Source organism: Coenobita brevimanus, chromosome 73 (genome assembly GCF_032717465.1).
Source record: "Coenobita brevimanus isolate Jiangsu-jjx chromosome 73, ASM3271746v2, whole genome shotgun sequence".
NCBI lineage: Eukaryota > Metazoa > Arthropoda > Malacostraca > Decapoda > Coenobitidae > Coenobita > Coenobita brevimanus.
The window spans coordinates 33,346,088-33,365,483 of NC_137026.1; the positions used below are offsets into that span (position 1 = coordinate 33,346,088).

General features: G+C 39.7%; 1 protein-coding gene across 1 annotated transcript in view; it reads left to right on the plus strand.

The window, feature by feature from the left end:
• The window catches only part of LOC145407519 (uncharacterized), a 280,710-nt gene that overhangs the window by 204,699 nt on the left and 56,615 nt on the right, over positions 1 to 19,396 (plus strand). Inside the window, exon 77 of the mRNA XM_080278443.1 lies at positions 13,845 to 18,211. Coding sequence (XP_080134569.1) covers positions 13,845 to 18,211 — 4,367 coding nt within the window. The remainder of the gene's footprint in view (positions 1 to 13,844; positions 18,212 to 19,396) is intronic.

The following is a 19,396-nucleotide window of genomic DNA, read 5'->3' on the forward strand; positions in this document are numbered from 1 at the left end:
CCATTTTTAATTGTATCCCAGATATTTTGTATAACAGCCTAGATATTTCTGATAGTAGCCCAGGCTCTCCAGATAGTAGCCCAGACATTGTAGGTGGTAGCCAAGACTTTTCAGACAGCAGCTCAAAACTTTTAGAGAGTAGTCCAGAGATTTCAGATAGTGTCCTTGGCCTTTCAGGTAATGGACATTTCAGACAGTAGCCCAGAATCCCAGATAGTAGACCAGACATTCGAAATAACTCTAGACAGGCCATAAGGTAGCCCAAATATTTTAGAAAATAGCCAAAACACTTAAAATATTAGCCCAGATAGTCATGACAATAGTCCAGATATCTCAGATAGTAGCCCAAATGTTTCAGATAGTAGCCCAGGCAGTTCAGGCAATAACCCAGACATAAAAAAAAAATAGCCCAAACATTTCAGATAGTAGCCCAGATAGTCATGACAGTAGTCCAGAATTCTCAAATAGTAGCCCAGACTTTTCAGATAGTAGCCCAGATGTTTCTGAGTGTAACCCAGACAATTCAGACAGTAGCCCAGACATTAAGGAAAACAACCCAAATGTTTCAGATAGTAACCCAGACATTAATGACAGAAGCCCAAACCCAGATGTTTCATATAGTAGCCCAGGCTGTGTAAACAGTTGCCCAGATATTTCAGGTAGTGGCCCTCCCATCCAACAACCGTAGTACAGGTATACCTCAATATACGATACCCCGTGATGCGATACCCTGGCTTAACGATGGGGATAGAAATACCACCATACCCCACCTAACGATGGCCAAACCCCAGTTTAACAAGAGGTTTTTATTTTATTTTTACTGATTCTGATGATATTTTAGACAAAAATTGTGTGTTTAGGTTGATTTATAAACTGTTTTTAGACTTAGATTAATGTGTTTTAGCCATAGGTGGGGCGAACATTGTCAGTTTGGGGTACAGTTTACTAAGCTTGATTTTTTTCCAGACTTATATTTTACGATTTTCATATTTTATTTGTTGGTTTTAGTGAGTTATTTACAGGTATTAGGCTTAGGTTAGCTTCTTTTACGGCTGTTAGGCCATTTAGATTGGCTTTAAACTTGTTTTTGGGCCCATTTGGGTGGGTTTTGGACTTGGTTGGAGGGGGAATCCCAAGGCTGAAAAACCCCCATTACTTTACGTTAAATCTACCCTGATGTACAATACCCCACCTAACGATGGGTTTTTACCTAACCAATTGCATCGTTAAACCGGGGTCTACTTGTACCTCAATCCTAGATAGTAAACCCAGGCATTCAAGGTAGTAGCCCAGACACTTCAGATAGTTGTCTTCTCAGCCTTAGATAGTAGCTGTCTGTCTTCAGTATTTCATCCCATCCCTTCAACTTTACAGATATACTGTTTCACTCCCATCAGCCTGAGGATGTAATTTTTGTTTTATTCTTGCTGCTACCAGACAATTGTGTTCAGTTTAGGAAACCCACCCTGATAGAGAGGAGGTTATTGAAGGGTATATCTATCCCTTCCTGTTCAAGAAGTCTATCCTGCAGCGATAAGAACTTGTCTAAAAAAATCAAGAATAAAATGGAAAATACGTCATGAAATTGGAGAGGTTAATTACTAAAGCTTATATTCCTCTTTAAATTAAACTGAAATTAGTCCTGTGCAGCACTTCATATTTCAGTATTGCACTTTCTTCAGCCATGGGATTTTGCACAATACCATTAGTCTCCTTCTTTGCTACCCTTGTTTGATTCTCATAGTTTGTCACACTCTTATAGGAGCTGCCTAGCATACCATCTGGCATACTGCAGTTACCCTCTTCTCTTATGTTCTTATGTCTAGGATTTCCCTCAACCAAGCTAAATCATCAGGTGTTAGCCAGAATTTAGGTATTTATTTATTTAATTATTTATTTACTTATACTTAGCAAAGAGATGGTAACAGTGCTGTTAACCCCTTGCCAGCTAAGGATTTCCTGTGGTTGTACAAAATCATCTGGTGCATACAGTATACTCCTTCAGTATATTTATAGCAATGAAAAGGTATCATTTACTTCAATGCAACTGCTTCCTTTTTTATGTTCCGCAATAAACTCTGAAAAAATAGTGTGATGGACTGAGACTAAAAGCGTAGGAGCCATATGAGTTTCACAAAATTATGGTCGTTATAAGAGTAAAACCATAGTATCATAAAATAGTGGTTTACCATTATAAAATTTAAGTGATATAATGAAATACTGCTATAAATTCTTATTAAAATAATGGAACTAATGAAATGTTCTTCATAAAACAGTGGAATGGTATGGTATATTATACTTAAAATAATCGAACACCATGATCAGTTGTACATAAAGTAATGAAATACCATGATATATTCTTTGGAAAGTAATGAAATATTATAGTATATGCATCGTAAATGGTATAATACTTTGTTTTACTAAAACTATGGAATACTCATGTTCATGTAAAATATTGAAAAGCTGGTTTAAATACTCCTTGAAATAATGGAATTCTTATATTCCATTTTGTCTATAAATGACCATGAGAGTATGCACAGGGATTCAAGCTGGAGCAGTGTTGGATGGTATGTTCAGTGTTGGTAATCCTCTTTAATGCTGTTCCAGTGATTACCACAAAAAGCCATGATATTGCTGAATATGTAAGCATTGCCCTGTGGATATTGGGCCCTCGGAGTCAAAAAGGCAAATCATGCAACCTCTTTTTTTTTTTTTTCTTTATGACTGGTTAAGCTTTATTATACACATTTGTTGCGAACTAATTTTTTTTTTCTATAAAACCAGGTACTGTTACTCATGAACACTCATGGGGTTTATGTGAATCTGGGTAATACCAGTCCCCACCCCTTTCTGTATTGCAGATAGTAATGTGTATAGAAATGAGATGATGCAGACCTGAATACATGGCAGAACTTCGTGTGTGCATTGTCCCACTGTCAGAGACTTGTCAGTCAAAAAGCAAGGGAGATTGAATTCACCCACACTCACACAGACTCCCTATACATTTTTGTGAGTGACATTTCATCAGAATCATATGGTTAATTACCAGAGTACATGGAGAATTTTGAGTATGTACAATACTTTGCACTGTTACCTTGACTTATATTGTTAGCTGATTTGCCAGTCTGACCGTGAGGATCTCATATACTTAGGATTATTATTTCCATAGATACTGCTCCAAGCACTCCAGCATACTCCAGGGCAGCTCTTCTAAATCAGATAAGATGGTCTATTGTTACCACTGAGTTCTAGTAGCTCAGACAGTAGTATCACTCAGTATTATAATCGTATTAACTTTAATTAAATGTCTAGATATGATGGGACCTAGAATTGTAGTATATGATACTGATGAGTCCAAATAACAATTATGGAACTAGTGATTATATGATGTGAAAATAGTGTGCCAAAATATATTATATGACTGGACTGGACCAAAATTTCAACTGTATAAAATGATGGAACCAAATATTATACATGTCAGTAGTATTAAGAGTACAGTATAATCAGTTTCATTAGAATACTTGGAAAAGAAAGTTCATATATATAATAGCTGTGTCCGAGGCCAAACCAGCAGATCCTGTGGTAAGTTAATATTTCCTCTGACTGTGGATGGTGAAGCTGGTGTGGAGTAAGAAGGAAACTTCCACCTCCTTACTCCATGTCTTAAAACCTTCTCTGTATCCTTGTAGTCAGATCCCTTTTGTCCAGTCCTTCTCCCTGTTACCTACCTCAAACCCCACATTTCAATACTGTAGTCCCATCCTCTTTTTGTCCATTCCTGCATCCTTCTTATTAACTGCCTGTAACTCAGCATCCATATAGGAAAATCCCCTTTTATCCAACCTCCTTTTCTCTCCCTCTTCCATATATCATACTTCTTAATATCCTTATAGTCAGATTCACCACCTCGTCTTCCATCCTAGTCTTACTCCCCATTCCCAACTTCTTATTCCACAGCCAAAGCTCCTCCGTATCCTCTTGTCCAATTCCAGTCTTACTCTTTATTCCCCACCTCTTTTTGCACATCCAAAGTTTTTCCTTATCCTTACCCTGACATTCCTTTTTCTGCTGTCATCTGTATTCCACACCTCTTACTCTGCATTTTAGAATTCTAGATATCCTTATAGAGAGATGAACCCTTTGTCCTTTCTCAGTCTCCTCTCTATTCTACATTCCTCACTTCATATCCTAGGCTTTTCTTTATCCTTACAGTTAGATGTGCCTTTTGTCCCAGCCTTACTCTTGCTCCCAACTCTACTCCCATACTCCACAATTTAGAATTCTTGCTATCTTTGTCAAATTAACCCCTTGTGATTACTCTTCCCCTCTAGTCCACACTCTTCACATCTTAGGTTTCTTTATATCCTTACACTTAGAGTATCCTTTATTCAATCATGCAGTATTCCACCCTGTTCCTTGTGTTCTGTACTGTGCATTATACCTATATCCTTATGTGTTGTAAATTCCTTTTATATTCCTAGCATTGTGGGACTATATATACACATGACATAAGGAGAGTATGGAGCATCTACACACACACACACACACACACACACACACACACACACACACACACACACACACACACACACACACACACACAGGGCTGAAAATCTCACAGTACTTCCTTTACCTTATACTATTCCCTCATGCAATTACAGTTCCTCATACTTTCACATTATATTGATACTTCATAATTTTACCTCATACTATTGCCACTTATCTCACTGTTACCTCATGCAACCCATACTGTTACTTCATACTACTCATACTGTTACCTCATACTATACTCATACTATTACCATATACCGTTACCTCATACTCTGACCTCATACTGCTCATACTTTTACCTCATACTGTCAGGTACAGCTGCAGTCAATAGTCCCTTTACACATTTAGGGTTTTGAAATAATGAAGCCATATTTCAAACCCTCTTGAATACTTTTCTATACTCATTTCACTTTAAACTGGCCTAAAACTGCCATCTCTCCATCTTGAAGGCCGAGTGTGCATCTATTTTAACATTAGATTATGATGCTAGTCATGAAGAAGTGCCAAGGAAAGAATGTAGAGCTGTATAATTATCTTTTTCTGCCACTTAGATGTACAAAATAAAAGGATGAAAGTCTTGACCAGGTTAAAGTGAATAGAGTACAGTATACAATCCTCTCATTGATGACATATTTCTTATTTTATTCTTGCTACATTAAGGTGATTTTATTGAGCTTAGGAGAGACTTTTCAAACTGGAGGGGTAGATATAGCTTTCTTTAACCCCTTCACTGCTAGAGATCTTTCCTGAGCTTTGTAAAATTGTTGATTGATAGCTAGATTAAAATAAAAAAGACCACCATATTGAAGGCACTGAGTGTAATATTCTGTGTGGCTTGAGGATTTTTTGTAATGCCTCTTCCTTAGTGGTTCATTCTGCAAATTGCACCTCATTATCCAATTACATGCTATGGATGCAAACTATGTTGATGCTAAAGTAATATAAATAAACATAAATGAGAATGCTAAGGTGCAGTATGCAAAATTAATTTCTTAGAGGGAGAGGAAGTATGAATTGTCCTCTGCCACTATGAATACTGTAATAATTTTTTAACAGTATCAGAATAGAGGGAAAGAGCTCTTGATTGCAACTGTGCCATTTAACATTTACTCACTGTTGGTACTCCAAATGTAACTCAACATGCATCAGGCTACGTCCACAAAAAGTACTTGCTGGCTTGGGTGAGCACAAGAGGGATTTTTGCATTGCCATAAAAGTGGCCCCACTGAATGCAGGCAGGTGTGGGCGAGAGCTTCTATGGGTTACAGTAATGCCAAACTCCTTGTTGCACCAGCAGGCATTTGGTGTGGGTGCAGCCTTATACATTCATGCACTGTGTGAAACTGACAGTAATTCTGTTTTTAAGATATAATCAACACTACATGCACTGTGTGAAACTGACAGTAATTCTGTTTTTAAGATATAATCAACACTACATGCACTGTGTGAAACTGACATATTTTTTTTATATATAACATTAACAAACTGAACACTCGCTACTTGCACCAAGACCCCAATCAAAGTAAATGAACATTGCATATCAGTTAACAGTATACATCCCCAGTATTATCTGGTATATCCAAAAACTCTGAAGTGAAAATTTATTATATCTCTCATAACCTATACAGGATGGGCCAGATATACACATCTCAGTTTTGTGTACTGTGGGAATGACTCAGTCTGCTGGTGAGGAATGCAGATATTTCGCCTGTTTCACAACAATAAACCATTCAATCACTGGACATAATAATAGGCACTCTAAAACATGAAAAGGGTTTGAGGAAGTAAAAATTATGCAGGATAGACACTGGTAATGCTGGCAGAGTCATCCCAATAACACACGAAAATTGAGGTGCTGAATATATGGACCACACTATACTTGCAGATAACAGGACCATATTAAAACTAAGTGTCAAAGGTGAGGTCAGACCCCCCTAGTTTATGACAGTCAGTTATAGCACCCCAATGAGGATAGGAAATGGTAAAGGTACTTTCCTCTTTACCCCCATAGGACATAGTTTTTCTTAGCCTACTCCTATCCATGACAGAAAGGAAGTGTAACCAGGGATTCACATCAAATAAAAGCCTATTGGTGGTGGTTTGAAGCTTTTCTAGACAAGAGTAAGTGTAATTGTGAACTGTTCCTCATACAGCCTAGCAAAGTTGCAAACTGCCACATTAATGCTAGCCAGGAGGACCCCATTCGATGTAACCCTCTGGCACTTCCATCCAGCCAGGGGTAGGAGTAGAGCCTGAGCAAAAACTGTGGCTCATGGGTGTAGAGTCATGTTATTAAATGATGTATCAAAGTCCCCTGAAAATTGATGGACTTTGTGACATCGCTTCTAAGTGCAGTTGTACATAATGCAACTATGAACGAGGTAGAAAAGCCAAATTTCTTTTATTTCCCATCACGAGTTTAAGAAATTATGGACTGTAACATGAGAAGCTTCATAACTCCTCATCCTCATCAATTTATTTTTAATATTACACCATAACATTTTCTTGTTTTGGTATGTATGTCTATTATAAAGTATATTGACATCATTTACATCAATAGCACACAGAAGTTTATTGTGGTGTAATGTGCAGAATAAACTGCTAAGGAAGATGTACTATGAAATCTACAGATCCACTCAGAATATAACTTTGTGCCAGATATTGGGGGTTGGCCTTTCTCTTTGGCAGTCTTGAGTGTATAGTATGGTCCATATCTTCAAGAGTACTGTTTTCACTACCTTAGTATTTTCTTATGAAAATTAAGAAAGCGCGTGTCCGTGGTGGTTGGGAAACGATAATTTTTTATTCGTCAGCGACCTTTCTTGTCCAGATGTCAGCAGTTATTCTTTGTTCCGTTTCAGGTTTCATCATCCAAGTTCTTGTACATCCTGTCTTGCATTTTCCTGTAAAAAAAAGAAAAACATTAATAAACCCATGCCAGAGTACTGCATTTATAAACTACTATATATATATATATATATATATATATATATATATATATATATGTATATTAACAAAACAGAGAAAGAAAAAGCAGAAGTCATGCTTAAAGGTTAATTAGATAACTGCATAGATTAAATATTCCTTCACAGCAGAGCCCATTGCATGAAGTATATCCTAAAAATATGAAGTAATAGTTATGAATCACACAGTACAATCATATTTTGATCACGTTCTTCACATGTTTAAGACTTTTTACTGTTTTGACAGCAACCATGATACTAAAGTATATCACAACAGAGTCCAGTTAGAGAATAAGGATATTTCAATAATTTTCTTGACATGCACTTCAGTTATATGTTCTCACTAGTAGTAAAACATAGTCATATGTTTCCTATAAAGCTTTGATTTACAGTATTCTGTTTACTCTTCCTTAAATGTAATTACATAATCTGTTAGTACAAACAAACTCCAGAGAGGAATAGTCCATGAAAATGCTGACTGCATAAAGCTACATTTCCCATGACATACCACACGGAATTTTAAAATGCGCATACCCACACCCATGTTATAACTTAACCACAAATGCTGGTACTTGATGTTATTGACTTAGGATACTGGAGCTGAGGAGAAGTTTGCCAAGTTAATTTGTAATCCCATTTGCTAAGTTTTTCCTGCCAAGCGAGTCTTCAGATTGTAAGAGTAAGTGTGTGCTGTGTAACCCAGTTTTTATGTGCAAGTTTTCAAGTGCCTGTGCAGTACTGCCCTATACAAATGATAATACAGTATTAACCTACTGATGATGATGAATTTTTCAATGTATACAGTATTATAGAGTAACAATGTTGTTTGGGTTTTCAGTAAGTATAATGAGTGCAGTTAAAAACAGATAAGTACAGTGACCCATTAGTAATTGATTATAACAAAACATAGTACTGTCTTTTTCTTTCTTTACTCTGGAATTATCATCTGTATATACTTACCTTTGTCTTTGAAAATTACATTGCAGAGGCACTACCATAATTGTCATGTGAATGATTGTTAATACTCATCCCTACTTTTAAGCAGTTTTCTAATGCATTTCCTTGCAGGAGTTGAATGAACCCTTACCCCATACCTTTCTAAAATATACAGGCATCACAAATAGCAGTACAGCAGGCATTTTGCTCATGATTTCTGTAAACATCTTTTTTCAGACGAGGAAACACCTTCAGATAAAGAGCCAGAGAAACACACCACTCAAAAACACATCTTACAATATGCTGAAGACCACACCACACCCAGCTTAGAAATGGAAAGTGTTGTCATGTTCAGTTCACCACAACCCTCGGAACTAGCTGACAAACCACATGTTACAATTACACCTTCACTGGACATGGGAATTGCTTCAACTATCTCAATCACAGTTGTATCTATGGAGGGTTTAACTGTTCAGTATCCTTCAATATGTGCTCCAGAAACCTATCAGACTACTCAAGAATTAGTAACACCAGTTTTGGAACCTCAGTCTGCAACACAGAACACACATCCTGAACTAGAATTTGCAACTTCACATCCAGTAAACATTGTCCAAGACACAGAACAAACAGTTATGTTTCCAGCTACACATATTGAACCTCAACTTACTGCTGAAGAATTGATCACACATATTCCTGAAAAACTCAATACCACACCAGAGTCAGTTCCAGAATTAGGTTATGCCACTACACAGCCTCTGAAAATTGTGTCAGAAACAGGACAGACAGTTATGTATCCAACTACACGTGTTGAGCACCAATATACCACTGAAGAACTGATCACAGATGTTCCAGAAAGAATTAGTGCCACACCACAGATAGTTCCAGAATTAGGGTATGCCACCACACAGCCCTTGAAGATTGTGTCAGAAACAGGACTGGAAATTCTGTATCCAACTACACAGGTGGAAGATCAGTATCTTACCACAGATGAACTAGTGTCACATGTTCCAGAATCAGTAAATGCTGCACCACAGACAGTTCTGGAATTAGGGTACACCACGACACAGCCTTTGGAAGTTGTGCCAGAAACTGGGCGGACAGTTACACATCTAACTACATATGTTCAGGAAGACAACCAGATTGCTGAAGAACTAAGTACACATGTTCCTGAAGAAGTCAAAGCCATGCTACAGACAGTTCCAGAATTAGGGTATACCACAACACAGCCTCTGAAAATTGTATCAGAAACAGGACAAACAGTTACACATCCAGCATCCCATGTTGAGGAGCATAATCTAACCATTGAAGAACTAGTCATACATATTCCATGTACAGCCAAGGCCACAGTGCGTTCAGTTCCAGAATTACACTATGCTGTCTCACAACCTTTGCAAATTGTGTCTGACACAGGACAGATAACTACTTATCCAACTACACAAGAAGTTGAGGAACACAACTTAACCACTGAAGAATTAGTCACACATGTTCCTGACAAAGCCAGTGCCACACCAAAGACAGTCCCAGAATTAGGGTATGCCACTTCACAACCTTTGAAAGTTGTGTCAGAAACAGGTCAGACAGTTTTATATCCAGTTACACAAGTTGAAGGGCACTTTACCATTGAAGAACTGATTTCACACATTCCTGAGAAAGCCAGTGCCACACTAGAGACAGTTCCAGAACTATGTTATGCCATCATGGAGCCTTTGCAAATTGTGTCAGAAACAGGACACACAATTTTATATCCAACTACGTACACTGAACCACAGTTTACCACAGAAAAATTAGTCACACATGTTCCTGATAAAGCCACTGCCACATCACAAACAGTTCCTGAATTAGAGTATGCCACTTCACAGCCTCTGAAGTTTGTGACAGAATTAGGTCAGACAATTATGTATCCAACCACACATGAAGAACCCCAATTTTCCACTGAGGAACTAGTTATAGCTGTTCCTGACAAAGTCACTGCTACATGGCAGTTAGTTCCCGAATTAGAGTATGCCACATCACAGCCTTTGCAAATTGTGTCAGAATCAGGCCAAACAGTTACATATCCAAGTACAAATGAAGTTGAGGAACACAGTTTAACCACAGAAGAACTGATCTCACCTGTTCCTGAAAAAGTCAAAGCCACATTACAGACAGTTCCAGAATTACAGTTTGCCACCTCACAACCTTTGCAACTTGTTTCAGAATTAGGACAAATACTTACATATCCATCTACACAAGAAGTGGAAGAGCAGTATCTTGTTACTGAAGATCTAGTCACACATGTTCCTGAAGCAGTCAGTGCCACACCACAGTCAGTTCCAGAATTAAGTTATGCCACCTCTCAGCCTTTGCAGATTGTGTCAGAATCAGGACAGACACTTACTTATCCATCTACACAAGAAGTTGAGGAGCAGTATCTTACTACTGAAGAACTAGTCACACACACTCCTGAAATGGTCAGTGCCACACCACAAACACTTCCAGAATTAGGGTATGCCACTTCACAGCCTTTGCAAATTGTGTCAGAAACTGGCCACACAATTTTATATCCAATCACAGAAGATGAGGGACACTTTACCACTGAAGATCTAGTTACACATGTTCCTGAAAAAGTGAAAGCCACACCATTGACAGTTCCAGAATTAGGGTATGCTACCTCACAGCCTTTGGAAGTCATATCTGAAACAGAACAGACTATTATGTATCCAACTATACATGTAGAGGAACACCTCATTACAGAAGACCTAGTCACACATGTTCCTGAAAAAGCCAAAGCCACACTACAAACAGTTCCAGAATTAGGGTATGCCGTGACACAGCCTTTGAAAATTGTTTCAGAAACAGGACAGACAGTTACATATCCAAGTACACAAGAAGCAGAGGAAGAGGATCTTAGTACCGAAGAGCTAGTCACACATATTCCTGAAAAAGTCAGTGCCACACAGCAGACAGTTCCAGAATTAGGATATGCCACAACACAGCCTTTGAAAATTGTATCAGAAACAGGACAGACAGTAATGTATCCAACTACACTTGAACAACCACAGCAAACCACTGAAGAACTTGTCACACATACTCCAGAAAAAGTAAATGCCACACCACAGACAGTTCCAGAGTTAGCTTATGCCATCTCACAACCAGTGAATTTTGTGTCAGAAACAGGGCAAACAGTTTTATACCCAACTACACATGTTGAAGAACACTTTACTACTGAAGAACTGATCACACATACTCCTGAAAAAGTCAGTGCCACACCACAGACGGTTCCTGAATTAAGTTATGCTACTTCACAACCTTTGAAAATTGTGTCTGAAACAGGCCAGACAGTTAATTATCCAACTACACAAGAAGAACCCCAACTAACCACTGAAGAACTTACTACACATGCCCCTGAAAAAGCAAGAGCCACAGCAGAGTCAGTTCCAGAGTTAGGTTATGCCATTTCACAGCGCTTGAAAATTATGTCAGATACAGGACAAACAATTGCATATCCAGCAACACAAGAAGTTGAACAGTATCTTACCACTGAAGAACTAGTCACACATACCCCTGAAAAAGTCAATGCCACACCACAGACAGTTCCAGAATTGGCTTATGCCACTTCACAGCCTTTGAAAATTGTGTCAGAATCAGGCCAGATAATCACATACCAAACTACACATGAAGAACCTCAACAAATCACTGAGGATCTGGTCACACTTATTCCTGAAAAACACTATGCCACACCACAGACAGTTCCAAAATTAGAGTACGCTACTTCAGAGCCCATAAATCTTGTGTCAGAACAAAAAGTGATGTCTCCTGTAACATCAGAGTTTGAGTTAGAATTAATCTCAGTTGAACCCTTACCACATCCCACTGACAGTGTATTTGCCACTGAGAGTAATGTACCTGAGTTGGAGTATGCGACAATCCAACCACTAACCATCGTGTCTGAGTCAGGTTTGAAAATCATTTACCCATCATCATCAGTGCATGAACCTGATTTTGCAGCTGATAATTTCTTCCCTGTACATCCCCATCCATGTGTTGCCTCTTCAGTTGTAGAAGAAGACAAGTTTAGTACAGCAGATGCTCAGTTTGTAGAAATTAAGGACACCATTACACCTGCTGATGAGGCAAAACAAATTACACAAGACACTGGGAGGGATGAAGTTACTCAAGAGGATGTAAAATCAGTATTCACATTTACACCTGATGAAAGGGGCATTCATTCTGTAGAACCTGTAGATGCTGATAAGACAAAGTTAGAATCTCCTGAAATTTTGCTTAAGGATACAGAACGCCAGATATCTCTCAAAACAATTAAACAAAGGGCAGACTTAAAATCTGAGGAAGAGGACTTATCTCATAAAGTCACTGTAGGAATTGGTGTAGAACCAGGAAAAGCGCCTGATGAAACTGGAATTAGTAAAGTAGGATTAGATGTCGAACCTAAAGATGTATCTGAATCTTCATTTAACCTTTCCACTGTCCATGTTCCAGAGGTGGAATCTGACACTAGTCAACGTGATCAGTCAACTCTTGAAATTGAAGAAGTAACTGAAGAAAGTAAACCATTGTCAGATGAACCACAGGATGAATATATTGTTGAATTTGTAGAAGAGATTAGGCCTACTAAGGCTGAACCTAAAGTTGAAGAAGGTGATAAAGCTTTTGCACAAGTAAATATTCCTGAGATAATAACAGATGATTCTCAAGGTGCCCCTCATGTACGCGCAACAAAGCCACGTGAGAGTGTAGTTATGAAAGGTGGCAAAGTTTCTGAGCATAAGATTACGATAACAACCAGTTCTGAAGATGTAGAGGAACAGATAGATAAACCAGAGTTGGAAATAGTTGAAGTGGATGCATCTGTTGACAGTCCTGCTACTCACTTTAAAGTAACACACCCAGAAACCCAACGTCGCTCTCTCAGTGACCTCCCCAAACCAGAGGACATTGAGGTTGTTCCCGTTTCAGTTGATGAGATGGATACTAAGCCTGAGAGTACACATGAAGATACACATATTACTGACAAATTTCAAATGTTTGAGCTTAAGCCTCTTCCTCAAATCGAAAAATGTCAAGCTGTTCAGTCTAAACATGAATTTGAGAGAGCTAATGTCACTGAAACACTTACTTTCATGGGCCCATCTCCAAAGTCTGCCTTTAAAACTCAGACTATCCAAGTAGAGGAAGAAGAAGATTTTGAGGCACCCAAAACTACCCAAACACAAACAGCTCCACAATACTCTGAACACGAGCTTGGGGAGTCCACAGACATAATTCCCTCAACAGTTGTCCAACCTGTTATCCCTGTGTCCACTGCTACTCAGGTAGATGCTCCTACACTCCAACATGATACCCTTGATGATGAGAAATTAACAAAAACTCTTGTACGCTCTGTGACATCCACAGAATCTGACACCGAAGTTACCAAAAAACTCACACGTACACCATCTAAAGAGAGGAGTGAATCCTTGCAAGTCACCCTAGAGGAAACAACACTCCTGGAGACACCTGAACCAAGGAAAGAGAAGGCAAAACCCATTATGACAGAGGATGTTAAAGACTCATTAACAATTACAGAAAGCCGACCTGAAGAGCAAACAGCACCATGGCATGGAGAAAAGGTTCATCTAAAGAAATCAGTTAGTGTAGAGCCCAAAGTAGTCGCATCTCAGCCAGTAGAAGTAACTGATGTCAAAGTTGAGGATTCTTACACTGACCTTAAAACGCCAAAAGACAAGGAAGCAAAGGCAACAGTAACAGAGGATTTACTGTCCTCCTTAACTATTACAGAAGAGATTCCAGAGGAACTACCAACACCATGGAAACCAGGTGAAAAGGTTCCCTTCAGGTCTCAGACTCTACAGCCAAAAGTAGTACCATTACAATCAGTTCAGGTAACTGATACAAAGACTGTTGATTCTTACACAGAATTTGTGGAAGAAAAGACTGAGCAAGAAAAAGCCATTGAAAAAGAGGATTTACAAGAACCCATTACAGTAACAGAGAGGCTGCCAGAGGAGCAACCGGCTCCACTAAAGAAACCTGCTCGAGCAACAGCAGATAGTGCTGAGCATGCGTTGGTGGTGATGGAACATGAATCTTTGGCAGTGTCAGAAACATACACTAAGGAAGAAGGCACAGAATTTGATTCCGAAAAACAAAGTATCCAACAAGCTACTGAAAAGTTAGAACCACTGCAACCACTAACTACAACAGATCAACAACCTGAAGAATCAATTTGTCAGTTGTCTGAATTCCTGAAACAAACTAGAACAGCTAAAATGTTGGATCAGGACACTCAACACACACTGGAAGTAACAGAACAAATGACGCATGAGACTGTTGAAGAACTGAAAAAGGAAAAGCAAAAGTTTGAAACTCTGAAGTCAAGCTTAACAGAGCAGAATGTTGCACTTACTGAAGAGATTTTGGTTCATGATACCGAGGAGTCTTATGAAGGGAAGAGTCCAAAGGTACAGATTACAAAGCAGACAACTGTTACTAAAGAGTCAGAAGCAGTGATTGTTGCAGAACCCAAGTTAGAGGAAGATACAGTTCAATGGGAGAAATATGCAGAATCATTTGAAAATGCAAAACCAAATGTTCAAGAATTTAGGCATTTGGAAATTTCTGAAACCATTAAAGCAGACAAAGAAGATACATTTACCCAACCCACTCCATTAACTCAACAAGGAAAGCCCTCAGATGTGCAGCCATTACAAGCACTTACAGTTGAAGATCATGATGTTCAGGAAGATGCGGCCACTTGGAAATCTAAAATGGATAGAGAACAGACTGCAAAACCATCCATAATGGAGAGTGTGCCTCTTAGTGTTCTTGAAACCCAGCAGCATGACACATATAAAGACTACAAAGCTGACAAGCCTGTAGGAGTTCATGCAACTGAAACTGAGGGACAAAGAGAGGCTGTAGCTGTACAAGAAGTGAAGGCTGTATCCCCTGTTCGTGAATTAGCAAAGGAGGACACTAAAGAAGAACATGCTGAGGTTGTTCATTCAAAGAACACATCTGTAGTTATCTCGTCATCACAGGTACAGGAGAGTGAAGCACCTCTTACAATCCCACAGCCACAGGCACCACATGTAGCAGGGATGGATATTGATGCTCTACACTCCATTATGGTGGCTGAATCAGAAGTGCAGTTGCCTGTGGATGATCTGGGTAAACCTACACTTTTAACATCAACAGCTAGACCAAGCTTCATTCCACAAACAGCACTGGAAATTCTAGAATCCCAGGCTCACCAGAAAGAGGAAGACTTCCAGCCAGAAAAGGTTGCAGACCTCAAGTTGCAAGGGAGTGTTGAATGCAGTGAAAGTGTTCTTGAAGTTCAGGAGACAAAGGCACAGTCCCCAATACGAGACCTGAAAGAAAGTAAACCATCAACTGACATGGCCAGTGCATCACATATTCTGCAGAAGTCAGTTAAAGTTTCAGAGGTTTCAGTTAATTACAAGGAAGAAGAATTTAAGGAAGTGCCTAGATATTCCCATGTAGCAACTGAAGAGCAGCTCCCTGGTCATGAACCTCTACAGATCACCCAGAGCACAGTCCAAGATAGTACAGAAGAATTTAAACCATCTGTGCCACAGGAGGAAGTTGCTTCCGTGGACATGAAAGGGTATCAGGCTGCATCTGTCATGGAAGTTGAAACACAGCAAGATGAGGAATTATATCATCCTGACAAGTTGCCATTAACCAAAGCCAGAACTGATATGGTAGAGGGCATGCAGTCCCTAATTATGCAGATAGTAAATCCAGCGTCATCAACAGTAGATTTCACTGCTCCTGAAATGCCAAAATCAAAAGCAGCAACAGCAGAGTTTGAAGAAAAGAAGGCAGTGTCAGTTCATGAAACAGGTACTCATGAAAAAGAGGGTACATTTGAGGAGAAGAAACCATCAACTGTGCAATTAGAATCTAAAGCAACTGAAGGACTTGAGCCGATTCTTGTAACTGAAGTTGAGAGTGGAGAATCAACTGGGAATGTACAACTGAAGCCACTGCCTGAAATGGAAACTGCAAAGCTGGAGTTGACTCAGGCTGCAAGAGTAGCTTTGTCCTCTGGTGTACTAATAAATGAATTTGAGGGTCTGCACAAAGAAGAAAAACCAGTGACCCAAAAGGCAGAAACCACAATTAGCACAGGGGAGGCTATCACAGTGTCAGAAACTCAGCCGCATTCCTCAACAAAAGACCTGGAAGTAACTCCTACACCTAAGACTGAGGAAGGCACATCGTCCATGATTCCATCGAATACTGTGACAGTCTCAGAGATGGTCCCACATGAGAAGGAAGGAATTCATGAGGCCAGCAAATTCCCAACAATCTCACTCCCCAGTCAAGTTCTGCCTCCAAATGTACCTCTGATTGTACAGGAAACTCAGACTTCTTCCAGTGCATCAGAGTTGACCACAGAAAAGACTCTTCCATCTGCATCAGCATCAGTCTCTATCTCAGCACACCAAATTGCCTCTGCTTCTGACGTTGGAATAAGTGAAAAAGAAGGTATTTACAAAGAAGAAAAGCCAGTAGAAGACCTTGCTAGTGTTGAATATGAAAGTGCAAAGGGTTCACTGCAAGTCAGTGAAACCCGAGCTGAATCGCCAGTAAAAGACTTCAAAGAAGAGAAACCACTAGATATTCAAGCCAAGCCATTCTTCATTCCACAAAAGGCAATTGAAGTGGCAGAGACAGAGACAAAGGATAGTGAAGGAATATTAAAAACAGAAAAGCCAGCAACTGTAACTCTTGAATCTGACATAACTCAAACACTGCAACCTGTGACTGTATCTGAGGTTACTGCAGATTCTAGTATTGACAAACTTACACTGGAGAAAACTGAAGAAGGACAGGCTGAGTCTAGTCTTATAACACATCAGGCAGCTGCAATTAGTGAAGCCATGGTACACCTAAAGGAAGAAGACTACCAAGAAGTAAAGCCAGTTCTGGTTGCTCCAAAGGAATTCCAGACTCCAGGACTTGAATCATTGCTTATTACAGAGACTCGACCTGAATCTCCCATCGAGGATCGTCATGAAAGACTACCACCGACGAGTAAAGTCAGGTTCCGTTTCCTTCCATATGGCGCAGTAGAAGGAGAAGATATTACAATCCATGAGTCTGAGGATACATTTAAAACAAAGGCTCCAGTAACAGACGTAGGTGAAGCAATCCAAACTGCTGGTCATGTAGTGGCAGTAGCAACAGATGTTCAACCAGAGGACAGCCTCCAGAAAATGGCTGACAGTGAGAAGCCAGAAGGTAAAACAGCAACCTTATCTGTAAGCACCCAGCAGGCAGCAGAAGTGATGGAACATGAGACTAGTGAAGCTGGAAATATTTTAATCGATAAGAAAGAAGAAAGTAAACAGGCTCAACCGAGTGTCGAAGAAATGCAGTCCGTATCGGTATCGGAAATAAGTGCAGAAACAAAAGAAGAGAACTATATAGCGGAACAGCCGTATGTACACAGCGTAGAAGCCAAACCAGTTATTACCCCCATGCATCTCGCCAATGTTGCTCACCCCGACATTGGTGAGCAGGAGGGTAGTATCCCTAAACTTGATACTTCTGCTACTACCCATGCTAAGCTTGAATTTACTCCCCATTCATCTGCCCAAGTAACTGAACAACAACCTGATGTGCTACCTGGTATATTTAAACCTGAACAACCTGCTCTGGCAACAGGTCAGGTTGTACTAGAACAAGCTACACATGTTTCAGGATCTGAGGAAGTTGTGGTCGAGACAGTGATGGAAGAGGCATCCAAGCCCCTCCCTCAAACCAGGAAAGCCCACCCTCAAATTGATGAACAGGATACTCTATCTGTTCTCCAGGTTTCAGTAATTAGCCAAACTGAAGACATGGATGAAATGGTCAAGCCTACTCCCGTGGTTGCTCACCCTGCTCATGTCGCTCATCAGAGTATTCATGTTGAGGAAGTAGATATACGTGAATCCTCCTCCTCCGTTACATTTGAAAAGACCACAGAAAGAACAGCGAAGACAGTGTTTGACGAGAGAGAGCATGTTACCGTATCAGAAATAAAGTCTGATGAACTTCCTGTAGATTTTACAGAAAAGAAAATAGAGGAGAAGGCTACACCAATAGTGAAACCACTTGAAACTCTTACTGTGTCATCTGTAACAGTAGCAGAAAACTATGAGGATACAAAACAACCAAAACCAAAACTAGAAAAGGCAGAACCAATAGCTACACCTCAGCAGTGTGCTGCTATTGAAGAAACAAAGGTTCATGAAAGCCCAGGTGAAATTCAGATTAAGAAGCCAGTGGAAGAAAAGGCTACAGCACATATATCTAAGCGTGAGTCAGTAATGGTGTCTGAAGTCAAGACAGAAGAAAAACCAGTTTCTCTTAGGGAAAGAAGACCATCTCAGGAAAGAGCAAGGCGAGTTGTTTCTGAGCAAAAGCATGTCATTGTGTCAGAGACATCTACCTCAGATGCCCCTGACTTTATTAAACACCGTACTCCTTCTCAAGAAAGAGCAAGAACTGTCTTCAGTCAAAAGGAATCTGTTATTGTGTCTGAGGTAAGATCTGAAGAGGCACCGAAGTCTACTAAACACAGAACTCCTTCACAAGAGCGAGCTCGTAGAGTGATGTCCCAGAAAGAGTCATTTGTTGTTGAAGAGGTTAAGGTACATGAGGTGCCCAAAGATCTTCCAAAAGGCAAACCAAAAGAAGACAAAGCCAAGAAAATAATGCCACAACAAGAGTCCATCGCTGTTGAGGAGACTCGTGTTGAGATTCATGCAGGTGATTTGACACATGCCAAAGTGAAGGAAGAGAAAGCCAAGACAGTATTACCAAGTCAGACATCTGTGACAGTGAGTGAAGTGTCAAGCCATGAAATGCCAGAGAAGATTCCTGACTATAAACCAGAGATGCCTCAGTCAGCCAAGACCAAAATAGAT